Source organism: Brachyistius frenatus, unplaced genomic scaffold (genome assembly GCF_029030835.1).
Source record: "Brachyistius frenatus isolate BFR_SWC_R1_liver_20210118 unplaced genomic scaffold, ASM2903083v1 Contig_191, whole genome shotgun sequence".
NCBI lineage: Eukaryota > Metazoa > Chordata > Actinopteri > Embiotocidae > Brachyistius > Brachyistius frenatus.
Genome location: NW_027210790.1, coordinates 190,640 through 202,500, shown reverse-complemented (window position 1 = coordinate 202,500; position 11,861 = coordinate 190,640). Strand labels below are relative to the sequence as shown.

Here is an 11,861-nt window from a genome sequence, read left to right as displayed (position 1 = left end):
GATCCTCCGGAGGTCCTTGGCCCAGTCCGGCTGCCTCCCCAGAACCGTGAAGACGGAGCGGCCCGAGTCGTCCACCTGAACGGGAGACAGCAGCTGCCGTTACTCACTTTATTCACAAGAGAACAGGAAGTCTTACAACAGCTGACAGTTCCCTGAAACAGCCAGCACTTATATCAGTTCTGTACAAGATACCGACTCTGACCACAAGATCCGTTTTCAGACCCGGCAGCAGTTTGTTAAAGCAGAATTTAATGATGACTGAAAAGTGCAGATTAAGTTGACCGAGCTCAAAGAGTCGTCGTCCCGTCACGACCCTCAAACCAGATGGTTCGTTCAAGGGAAACTGAAAAAGGGCAGAAACAGTCAAAACACACCTGGCAGGTGATTGGATGAACCATCTGTCTATCAGAGGAACTTCAACCAATCAGATCAAACCCTCCGTTCTTCCTGAATACTTCCTGCTTTTCACCAAGTTCAAACTGAACCTACCTCCATCGCCCGGCTGACAGCGGGAGCGTTCCTCAGAGACACGACCGCCGGGACGATGTCGAGGCCCCGGTACTCCATCATGGCGGTCACGATGTCGTCGACGTCCTGCGAAGGCCCGTTGGAGAAGAAGACCGCCACCTTCCTGATCCGCAGCCCTGATCGGACGCGTTTGAATATGTACTGACCCACGAAGCGCATGGCGGCCCCCAGGTGGCGCCGGTTGGACGTCCTCTCCAGGGCTATGTTCTTCACGGCCTCGATCAGCTGGTTCTTGCGGCGGTAGTCCTGGAAGCGGATCAGGTACTTGGTGTAGGCGCTGTACGCCACCACGGCGACGCGGGCGCCGGTCGGACAGTTGCTCTCGGCGACGCGGAGGTCGTCCAGCAGGGAGAGGAGGGCGGAGCGCTGTGTCTCGAAGGCGTCCGAGGTCACGTCCTCCGACATGTCCAGGCCGAAGACGAGCTCGGTGGGGAGGACGGGGCACAGGATCTGACCTGCAGGAGGCCAGACGGACAGCACAGGTGAAACTACTGGACAAATGAAACCCGCAGCGGGAAAAGTGTTCAGACCAACGCAAACACAAAGTCTTCCTGCAGCGTTCATTCTTCATCGGGCAGGAAATAAAGAGTGACGGAGAGAGACCCGAGAGGTGTCAGCCTCCTCCTGCTTCACTGTCACTGGAACCGAGGAGGTTTAGAGGTGTTGACATCATTTTCTTCCACTTGTTTGGCGCCCTCTGCTGGCAGCAGAGGTTTTGCAGCGTACTCACCTCGCCGTGTTCATTCAGGCCGATAAAACAAAGGTGTACGTACCCTGGCAGCAATCTGTGGAGGAGAGGAGGAACAGCAGGGTTCAGCTGGAGGTGTCACAACCACACCCGTCTGTTGGCTCATGTTTCACAGGTTACGTTGGACATTTCAGAAGGAGATGGAAAAGTTTAGCATTTTAGAAATAAAACTTGAATCAGCGACTTGTGGTTGTCTTCCTACAAACCACTTAAGTCGTAGGTCATGTAAATGTATGTTTCCTGAATGCGTTCCTGAGATATCGACTTCATAGCAGGAAGCGGACGTGATCTCATTGTATATACTACAAATATAGTGTTCACGGGCTGGGGCCAATGTGATGGGACAGTGAGCCTGACCTTTAACCTTGACCTCTAACCTTTGACCAACAAAATGTTATCAGTTCATCATTGGTACCGAGTGAATGTTTCTGCCAAGTTCGAAGAAGTTGCCTCGAGGTGTTCCGGACATATCTCGTTCACCTGAAAACATACTGCTGGTGTGGAGGCAGAGTGATGCAGTGGACGACCACAAGGGGGCAGTAGTGACACTTTGAAGTATGACCGAAGATAGATGGTGGTGTTGAAATGTTCACGATGTTATCAGATGTGATAAATAGATTCATTATTCTAACATCAGAGTTGTTGAGTGACACCTCGTACGTACCACAGTTGTCTCTGACGACGGTGATCAGCTCGCACACCTGCGACGACACAACAGAAGTTAGCGTGAATATATTTCATCGTTCCCGTCAGTCACGTCGGCAGGTGAACTCAGAGTGAGTGGACTTACAGGCGTGGAAACCCCCCGAGCACCTTTGAGACCCTGAAGGAGGACGAAGGACAGATTTCAGGTTAGACAGTCAAACCGTGATGCTAACGAACATTTCCTGACTAACGAAGTTCGTCTTCTTCTCCACGATGATGTCGATGAAACTCTCAGCGCCGCTCACCTTCGGTCCTGGACGTCCCGTACCTCCCTTCCCGCCTTCACCTCCCGGCTTGCCTGATTTTCCCTGCACACATCGTTCACATGTTAGTCACCGCCGAAGCAGAAACAGTTGAACAGAGAAGAAGAAGGAGACTCTCTCTCACCCCTCGACCGCGGTTCCCTTTGCGTCCCGGACGTCCCTTCGCTCCCGACAGGCCGTCCTCGCCCTGAACACAACACAACGAGCCGTGAGCAGTCGGGACTGTAAACACACATTAAGATTTCAGTTCTTGGAAAATGGAAGGACTCACCGGCAGACCAGGGTGACCAGGAAACCCCGGATCTCCCTGAACGGAGACAGGAAGCAGCAACCGTTAGAACCTCTAAACTTTATTAGAAAACCAGGAAACATCACCACAAGTTTTTACTCCATCTTTGATAGTTTGGAGCGGTTTGGAGCAGGAAGTGACCATATTTGGATGAGCTGGGGGAGGAGCCAGTGGTGGATCTGACCGACCTGATCGGAAACCTGACGATACTACGTCCCGCCCACCGATAGCTGTAACCTGACTGCACCACAGGCCTGTCAATCAAACAGACACGCCCCCAAAAACAGGTCTTCTTGAATCTTCTTTTCTAATGAATGAGGGATTATTTTCAGATGGACCTCCAGAAAACTAAGAAGAAGGAGTGACTTTAGCTAACAACACCGAGATAACTGATGGACACATTTTATTCACTTTGGATTTGATGAGAGAAGTTGAATGGGAGTCTATGGAGCCGGAGGCTTTTTGGAGCCGACCTCTAGTGGCACTCGCTGGTATTGCAGCTGAAGACACTTCTGGATCAGAACCATTTTATAGACGTGGAAGTTACGAACTCTTTTAGAAACAGACTGTGTGAAGAACATGAATGTTGTTACAGATCTGAGGACCGATGAGGAAGCTGCGACCTTCCTCGTGGCTTTCTACGTTTTGAGCTTCGACGGGACTCTTCCTCCTCTTCGGCTGCTCGTCTTCATCAAGCAGTTAACTCACTCTTTGTCCACTCACATCTTTTCCTGCAGACAGTTATCTTAAGGTCGGCTCTACCTTTCCACCTTTGCGTCCAACAAGTCCAGAACCGTCTCTGCCGTCCTGACCCTAGAAACAAAACCGCAGACAATCAGGGTCTCCGACTGGACTGGAAGGACGCAGTTCATATTGAAGGCAGGGCATGTTCAGGTCCTACCGTCATCCCTTGGGGTCCCCGAGAACCTGGAGCTCCTTTGACTCCCGGGTCTCCCAGTTGGCCCTTCAACGACAACAACAACAGTTCAAACTTTCAGAACATCTGGTTCTACTTCCTCCACCATCACGTCCAACAACAGACCTTCTGTCCGTTGAATCCAGGACGTCCCACTGCTCCTCGTTCCCCACCTATTCCAGGTCCACCCTGCAGGAACACCGACAGTTAGACCAGGACGAACCTGAAGGTCCGTTTCTGGATTCTGATTGGCTGGTTCAAACATTATGACACATTCAGAAACAAACAGTTTAATCATCATCGCATCAGGTCCCATCAGGTTCCATCAGGTCCCATCAGATCCCATCAGGTCCCATCAGATCCCATCAGGTCCCATCAGGTCCCATCAGGTCCCATCAGGTTCCATCAGATCCCATCAGGTTCCATCAGGTCCCATCAGGTTCCATCAGGTCCCATCAGGTCCCATCAGGTTCCATCAGGTCCCATCAGGTTCCATCAGGTCCCATCAGGTCCCATCAGGTTCCATCAGGTCCCATCAGGTTTTTCAACACTTCCTGTTTCTCTTCCAAAATGAAAGCCTTTTCAGCAGACAAAAACCTGAGGTCCAGTGAAGCCCGGCGTTCCTTTGATGCCTTTCTCCCCGGAGATTCCTCTGCTTCCCTGCAGACAGACAGGAAGAGGTTTTCTACTGGTGTCTGCAGAGTGAGGACAAAGAGAAGGACTGAACGTGGAGTCTCACCTGTGGACCTGAAGCACCTGGAAGGCCCCGGAGTCCATCGGCTCCGCCCTCACCTGGAGCTCCCTGCAGAAAGAGGACGAAGAGCAGAACGTTTGGTGACGGAACCACAAACCTTCAGTAGCACCGAGTGTCTGTCGGTTCTCCCACCTTCACGCCGCTCAGACCTCGCCTCCCATCCGGACCCTGCAGGGCGGAGGACACAGACACGTTTTATTCACCGTAGCAACAGACAGCTCTGCTCCGATTCGTCGGCATCCAGGAAACATAAGACTGCAACAACAGCTGCTTCACTGACACCGATACCAGAACCTGCCATCGATCTGAGGCTCGCTGCAGCCCAGAACTGCCTGCAGTGTCACATGATGCGGGTCGTAGAAGAACCCAGAACCTCTGACCGGGTCCTTTTCTTCCTAGACCTGTGTCCGCGTCACACTCGACCCAAACGACCAACTTTTCTTAAACCCGACGACCCTCCTGTGTGTCCCTCTTAGAGGACAGGTTTTACGGTCGCCATGGTTACCATTGATGTTGTTTTTTTTTATTTCGTCCTAGTATGTGTCATATCTTTAAATGTAGTTTTTTTGAAAGCGTCATTTTTGAGTCGTCAATCAATCCGAATTAATTTGTAAAAATGCTTCATACAAATGAAAACTAAAAGTTATGAATAAATAGTTAAATTAATCAATACAATTCACTGTCAAGTTACATAAAATATCAAAACTGAGTAAACAGGTATCTACATAAAATAAATAAAATTCTACTGAAGGCCAGACTACACAGACGAACCCGTCAAAACTGTTCATGCTATTATTATTATTGTTATTAGATTTATCTACATGCGTGTGTCATGTGAAGGTCAGAGGTCTCACCGGGTTCCCGATGTCTCCGGCTACATTCGGCTTCCCCTTCTGTCCAGGTTCCCCCTGTGGATTCAAACAGGAAGTGACTCAGTCTTGCAGGATTGTCTGACCCGACTGAAGACTACATTACCCAGAAGCCCCTGATGCTGTCCTGTAATACTGCTGGAAGAGTCCAACCGGGACTGTGAAGGGAACCTCTTTATGATGTAGAAAAACACATATAAACTCAAAATGATAATCATTATTATTATATTATCATCAGTCCTCCAGGCAATCACAATAATTAACACAAATTCAAGCACTCTACACAAAATTTTGCAGGAACTTTGCAAAATTGCTGCAAAAAACTGTCGTGATCAGAAGCTCTGATGAAAGTATGACATCGTAAAGTCTCCTTTCAAAATAAAACTGACTTTATTACCAAAAACTAAGTGTTCATTCTCAAACATCAAAGCTCCACCCCCTCTCCTCTCACCATCAAACTAAACTGCTAGGTAACCGCGACAACAGAAGGTGACGGGGTTTGTGGGTAATCTAGTCTTATGATGAATGAGGACCATGTTCAATGAGTTTTCTCCACTTCCAGCTGGAAGAGACTGAACTTAGTTTTAGTGTTGAATGAATGTGATTTAAAAAGCATGTAAAGCTCTTATTTTGAAAGCAGATGTATTCTTTGTTTGTATATTACAGTCTAAAGCTCTTATTTTGAAGGCAGATGTAATCTTTGTTTCCATATTACAGTCTAAAGCTCTTATTTTGAAGGTAGATGTATTCTTTGTTTCTATATTACAATCTAAAGCTCTTATTTTGAAAGCAGATGTGTTCTTTGTTTCTATATTACAGTCTAAAGCTCTTATTTTGAAAGCAGATGTGTTCTTTGTTTCTATGAGTCACAGATGGTCTGTTCTGGAAAGATTTGTCACTTTTAGAGTTCAACACAGAAAGAAAAAGACATTACAAGTTAAATATTTCAGCAGGATTATTATAACAGGAAGTCACATATTTATTCTTTTATCAGGTAATGCTTTAAAAAATAAGTTTTTTTCCCCCGAATTAGCAATTTTTACAAATTCCTGCAATTTTCACTGCAAAACTCTCATTTAAAACTCCACAAATTACAAATTCGCCCCAAAATCAAAAACTTTTGATCAAAACAATGTTGACAAATTGTGGAGGGAGTGATTGACACCTCCACAGGAAGATCAACACCAGTTCTCCACAGATCGGCCTACTGCTCGCTGATTGGCTGTTCACCGCTCAACGTTTCCGTGACGACTCAGTCGGGAGGCTTTTAATGTCCACGAGGGACTCGGACCGATTAAACCTGCCACGAGCTCGTCTGTTTATGTCTTACCGGCCGTCCTGGGTTTCCTGGGTCTCCTTTGGGTCCTCGTTTGGTGTTAATGGTTCCTGGTTCGCCCTGTCAGACACAACAGGAAGTGAGCATCAACTCCTCACTGCTTTTACCACAAGAGGGCGCCGTTAATACGACAACGTTTGACGCAGCGTTTGTTTGTGAGCGGCCTCTCTCCAGGAGACATAAACAGGAAGCGCCTGCGCCGAGTCGGCGGGTTTGTTGATGGGATAACAGCTGTGGATACTTCAGATTTAAAGACCCATTAAAGTGTGTTTATGATGTCAGAGTGACGACTCTCAGCTTCAACGGTTCCCGTCGAGTTCTTCTGGGTTGGAGAGGCTCAAAGATTAAAACGACACGTCGGCACTCACCGGATCTCCACTCAGTCCTCGCTCTCCTTTAGGCCCCACGTCCCCTTTGATCCCTGTGAGACCCTGAGGACAACACATCAGCCTGTCAATCAACTAGGAGGTCAGAGGTCAACACCTCCGAGTTTCACGGTGATGAAACAAACAACAGGATGAAATAAAGCTTCAAATGTCCACATTTAAACATTTAAACATGAATGAAGGACTTTTATTGTCTTACTTTAGTTTATGAAATGATCTGACTGTAATTATCATGTAGCAGATCACAGAAAAAACTAAATTAAATGTGTTATTTTACTGTGTCTCCTGTGTGTCCTCTGTCTCCTTTAAGTCCGTCTCTTCCCGTGTCTCCCTGGAAACACAAAAAGAACATCATGTTAGCGGTCTGAGATTTATTCCACACGTATGTCTTCTGTTTTTACCACCACAGTATTCTCATATCTCATCTTTATATCTCAATATGTTCTTGATGTGGTTCATCTGCTGCTTCTACATTGGTGCTTTAATTGGAAGCTATTCTATTTTATTTTATTTTATTTTATTCTATTCTAATCTATTATATTCCATTGTAATGTATGCTATTTTATTGTAATGTATTCTATTCTGTTCTGTTCTATTTGAATGTATTCTATTCTAACGTATTCTATTTTATTCTATTCTATTCTAATGTGTTCTATTTTATTCTATTCTATTCTAATGTGTTCTATTTTATTCTATTCTAATGTGTTCTATTTTATTCTATTCTATTCTAATGTGTTCTATTTATTCTATTCAATTTTCTATTTAAAAAAAAAAAAAAATTATAATACAGCTCAAGATGAATCATTGCCCTTGTAGAAGCGGTCTGTCTTGATTTAAAGTGACCATCTGTCCAGAGGTTGCCGTGGTTACCTGCTGTCCGTCGACTCCATCAATCCCCTCTCCTCCGTCGTCACCCTGCAGCGATGAAACACAATCAGCTGCCTCGTCTCAGCGCTGCTGACTCAACATTTATTAGTCCAAACATGTTGGGTAAACAGCTGTTTGGTTCCACTCACCCTGTTTCCAGAGGCGCCTCGGTGGCCCTGCACACACAAACAGGGTCAACATCCCACACACACACTCCTGATTACGTTACATGTGCTTTCATGCTGGCTTCACAGGAAACCAACAGGTATTTGTATAAAATGAAGGAAATGTCACATATTTTTGCCTGATGCAGTTACAACTTGATTTTCATACCAATAAACAAAAGCTGATAATTAAATTTACAGTTTTCATTCAGTCTGATGGACACATTTGATTCACTTTGGATTTGATGAGAGAAGTTGAATGGGAGTCTATGGAGCCGGAGGCTTTTTGGAGCCGACCTCTAGTGGCACTCGCTGGTATTGCAGCTGGAGACACTTCTGGATCAGAACCATTTTACAGACCTGAAGCTACGAACTCTTTTAGAAACAGTCTGTAGTCTGTGTTTTATATCCAGTCTGTAGTTCTATATCCAGTCTGTAGTTTTATATCCAGTCTGTGGTTTTATATCCAGTCTGTAGTTTTATATCCAGTCTGTAGTTTTATATCCAGTCTGTGGTTTTATATCCAGTCTGTAGTTTTATATCCAGCCTGTAGTTTTATATCCAGTCTGTGGTTTTATATCCAGTCTGTAGTTTTATATCCAGCCTGTAGTTTTATATCCAGTCTGTGGTTTTATATCCAGTCTGTAGTTTTATATCCAGTCTGTGGTTTTATATCCAGTCTGTAGTTTTATATCCAGTCTGTGGTTTTATATCCAGTCTGTAGTTTTATATCCAGCCTGTAGTTTTATATCCAGTCTGTGGTTTTATATCCAGTCTGTAGTTTTATATCCAGTCTGTGGTTTTATATCCAGTCTGTAGTTTTATATCCAGTCTGTAGTTTTATATCCAGCCTGTAGTTTTATATCCAGTCTGTGGTTTTATATCCAGTCTGTAGTTTTATATCCAGTCTGTGGTTTTATATCCAGTCTGTAGTTTTATATCCAGTCTGTGGTTTTATATCCAGTCTGTAGTTTTATATCCAGCCTGTAGTTTTATATCCAGTCTGTGGTTTTATATCCATATATCCAGTCTGTAGTTTTATATCCAGTCTGTAGTTTTATATCCAGCCTGTAGTTTTATATCCAGTCTGTGGTTTTATATCCAGCCTGTAGTTTTATATCCAGTCTGTGGTTTTATATCCAGTCTGTAGTTTTATATCCAGTCTGTGGTTTTATATCCAGTCTGTAGTTTTATATCCAGCCTGTAGTTTTATATCCAGTCTGTGGTTTTATATCCAGTCTGTAGTTTTATATCCAGCCTGTAGTTTTATATCCAGTCTGTAGTTTTATATCCAGTCTGTGGTTTTATATCCAGTCTGTAGTTTTATATCCAGTCTGTAGTTTTATATCCAGTCTGTGGTTGAACACCAGCTGTGTCTGCATCAGTGGTTGTGTGTGTGAACATCTCTGCAGGTGTTCTTACCTTCAGTCCTCTGGTTCCAGGACAACCCTGGAAGCCTTGAGGTCCCGTTTGTCCTGGAAGCCCTCGATCGCCCTGCAACAACCACAGAGAGCCGTGACACAGCAGACAATCTCAAACACAATACTGTCTGTCTGTCTGTCTGTTATATCTCAAGGATAACAAACAGCAAAGAGATTTGCTGGAAAGTATTATTACTGGTTTGAAAAGAGTCAGTCCTCTTCCACCAGTCATCTAGTTTCCAGCTGCAGATGTTCTCCCAGCTGTTTTGTTCCCTCTTGACCTCAGCTGTTGTAAACATGTGAGGATAAACTGATGAAGAGCCACTTACCATCGGTCCCTCGTCTCCTGGGAAGCCCGGCTGACCCGGCCGGCCCGGCAGACCCTGTTTATAAGACACAAAACATTATTTTTGTACAAAGCTGCATCTCAACCACCTGCGTCCTTGAGGAGGAGAAGCTCCACCGATCGGACCTCTTATGTGTCCTCAAGCATTCCCGACTTCCTGTATATATTTAAAGACGATGCGTCTTCCAGTCACCTTGATCCCCGGTGTTCCTGGATCACCGCGGTGGCCTTTGGCTCCTGAACATTTGCACAGGACGTTGCAGCACTTCTGGTCGGCCACGTTGGTCTGCAGAGAGAACACAAAGGTCAACGTGTGATCATCGGTGTAAATATGGGGAACCGCAAGGTTTTCCACTGGGTCCTCTAGCATTTACATGAACAGGTCTTTTTGAATCTTCTTTTCTAATGAATGAGGGATTATTTTCAGATGGACCTCCAGAAAACTAAGAAGAAGGAGTGACTTTAGCTAACAACACCGAGATAACTGATGGACACATTTTATTCACTTTGGATTTGATGAGAGAAGTTGAATGGGAGTCTATGGAGCCGGAGGCTTTTTGGAGCCGACCTCTAGTGGCACTCGCTGGTATTGCAGCTGAAGACACTTCTGGATCAGAACCATTTTACAGACCTGAAGCTACGAACTCTTTTATAAACAGTCGGTGGTTCGGACCACCTTCATTCACACTTGAACATTTACAGGCCACTTGTGATGGTTATTTCCGGGTGGAAACAGCGTCATTAAGGTCGTTTCCTTGCAGTCAACAGCAACATGGCTGCTTTCCGAACTCTCTGAAGAAGAGTGAACCCTCTCCTGAAGAAACCCCCCCTCAACCCGTCTGAAGTAAACAACTACAGACCGTCTCTCTTCTTTCCTTTCTTTCTAAAACTCTGGAGTGAGCTATCTTTGACCAACTCTCCTCCTATCTCCACCATAATAACCTTCTTGACCACCAGTCTGGTTTCAACAGACCACTCAACAGAGACGGTCCTCCTTCTGTCTCTGAGCAGCTTCACACTGCTAGAGCAGCCTCTCTGTCCTCTGTCCTGATCCTTCTGGACCTTCTGCTGCATTTGACGGTGAACCACCAGATCCTTCTTTCCTCCTTCAGGACCTCGGTGTCTCAGGCTCTGCTCTCTCCCTGTTCTCATCCTACCTCAACGACCTCACCTACCGGGGAACTTGGAGAGGATCTGTGTCTGAACCTTGTCCTCTCACTACTGGTGTCCCTCAAGGCTCCGTCCCGGGTCCCCTCCTCTTCTCTCTGTACACCGACTCTCTCGGCTCTGTCCTTCACTCGCATGTCTTTTCCTACCACAGCTATGCTGATGACACCCAACTGATCCTCTCTTTTCCAGATCTGAAACACAGGTAGCAGCATGAATCTCTGCCTGTCTGACTGACATCTCTCAGTGGATGTCCTCACACCACCTGGAAATCAACCTCCACAAGACCGAACTGCTCTTCCTTCCAGAGAAAGACTGTCCCACCCTCGACCTGACTACTACCTTCAACAACTCTGTTATCCCGACCCTGACTGATAAGAACCTCGGAGACACTCGACAGTCAACTCTCTCTTACTGCCAACATCACTGCAACAACACGTTCCTGTAGATACATGCTGCACAACATCAGGAGAATACGTCCTCTTCTCACTCAGAAAGAGGTGCAGGTTCTGGTCCAGGTTCTGGTCCAGGCTCTGGTCATCTCACATCTAGACTACTGTAACTCCCTCCTGGCAGGTCTACCTGTTAGTACCATCCGACCTCTGCAGCTCATCCAGAATGCAGCAGCTCGACTGGTCTTTAACCTCTTAGATTCACTCACACTACTCCGCTCCTCCTCCTCCTCCTCCTCCTCCTCCTCCTCCTCCTCCGCTCCCTTCACTGGTTACCAGTAGCTGCCCGCATCCGTTTCCAAACATTAGTACTTGCGTACCGCGCTGCGAACAGATCGGGTCCAGTCTACATCCAGGACATGGTCCAACCTTACATCCCAGCCCCTCCCTCCACTCTGCGTCTACCAATCAGCTTGTTGCTCCTCACTGAGTTAAACTCTCTACAAAATCACGACTGTTTGCTGTCCTGGCTCCTAAATGGTAGAATGAGCTCCCCAATGGCATCAGGACAGCAGAAACTCTGAACATCTTCCACCACAAACTCAAAACACACCTCCTCCTCCTTTACCTTGAACAGCAGAACTTTAGAATCTTAAAATAGAACTTACTGATAGAACTTTGTAGTTTGGCTTTCTGGAAGAAATTGTATT

The 11,861-nt window shown here is 46.0% G+C and overlaps 1 protein-coding gene across 1 annotated transcript in view; it reads right to left on the bottom strand.

Annotated features, from left to right (window-relative positions):
- LOC138632649 (collagen alpha-6(VI) chain-like) overlaps positions 1–11,861 on the bottom strand; it is a 31,349-nt gene that overhangs the window by 4,834 nt on the left and 14,654 nt on the right. The window contains exons 13-35 of the mRNA XM_069718377.1: positions 9,786–9,878; positions 9,576–9,629; positions 9,248–9,319; positions 7,811–7,837; positions 7,665–7,709; positions 7,072–7,125; positions 6,777–6,839; positions 6,403–6,468; positions 5,058–5,111; positions 4,336–4,371; positions 4,189–4,251; positions 4,047–4,109; positions 3,576–3,638; positions 3,435–3,497; positions 3,296–3,346; positions 2,516–2,551; positions 2,369–2,431; positions 2,227–2,289; positions 2,067–2,099; positions 1,941–1,977; positions 1,302–1,313; positions 490–983; positions 1–75 (exon numbers count right to left, since the gene is read on the bottom strand). The exon at positions 1–75 is cut by the window's left edge and continues 22 nt beyond it. Of these exons, the coding sequence (XP_069574478.1) occupies positions 1–75; positions 490–983; positions 1,302–1,313; positions 1,941–1,977; positions 2,067–2,099; positions 2,227–2,289; positions 2,369–2,431; positions 2,516–2,551; positions 3,296–3,346; positions 3,435–3,497; positions 3,576–3,638; positions 4,047–4,109; positions 4,189–4,251; positions 4,336–4,371; positions 5,058–5,111; positions 6,403–6,468; positions 6,777–6,839; positions 7,072–7,125; positions 7,665–7,709; positions 7,811–7,837; positions 9,248–9,319; positions 9,576–9,629; positions 9,786–9,878 (1,680 nt within the window). The remainder of the gene's footprint in view (positions 76–489; positions 984–1,301; positions 1,314–1,940; positions 1,978–2,066; positions 2,100–2,226; positions 2,290–2,368; positions 2,432–2,515; positions 2,552–3,295; positions 3,347–3,434; positions 3,498–3,575; positions 3,639–4,046; positions 4,110–4,188; positions 4,252–4,335; positions 4,372–5,057; positions 5,112–6,402; positions 6,469–6,776; positions 6,840–7,071; positions 7,126–7,664; positions 7,710–7,810; positions 7,838–9,247; positions 9,320–9,575; positions 9,630–9,785; positions 9,879–11,861) is intronic.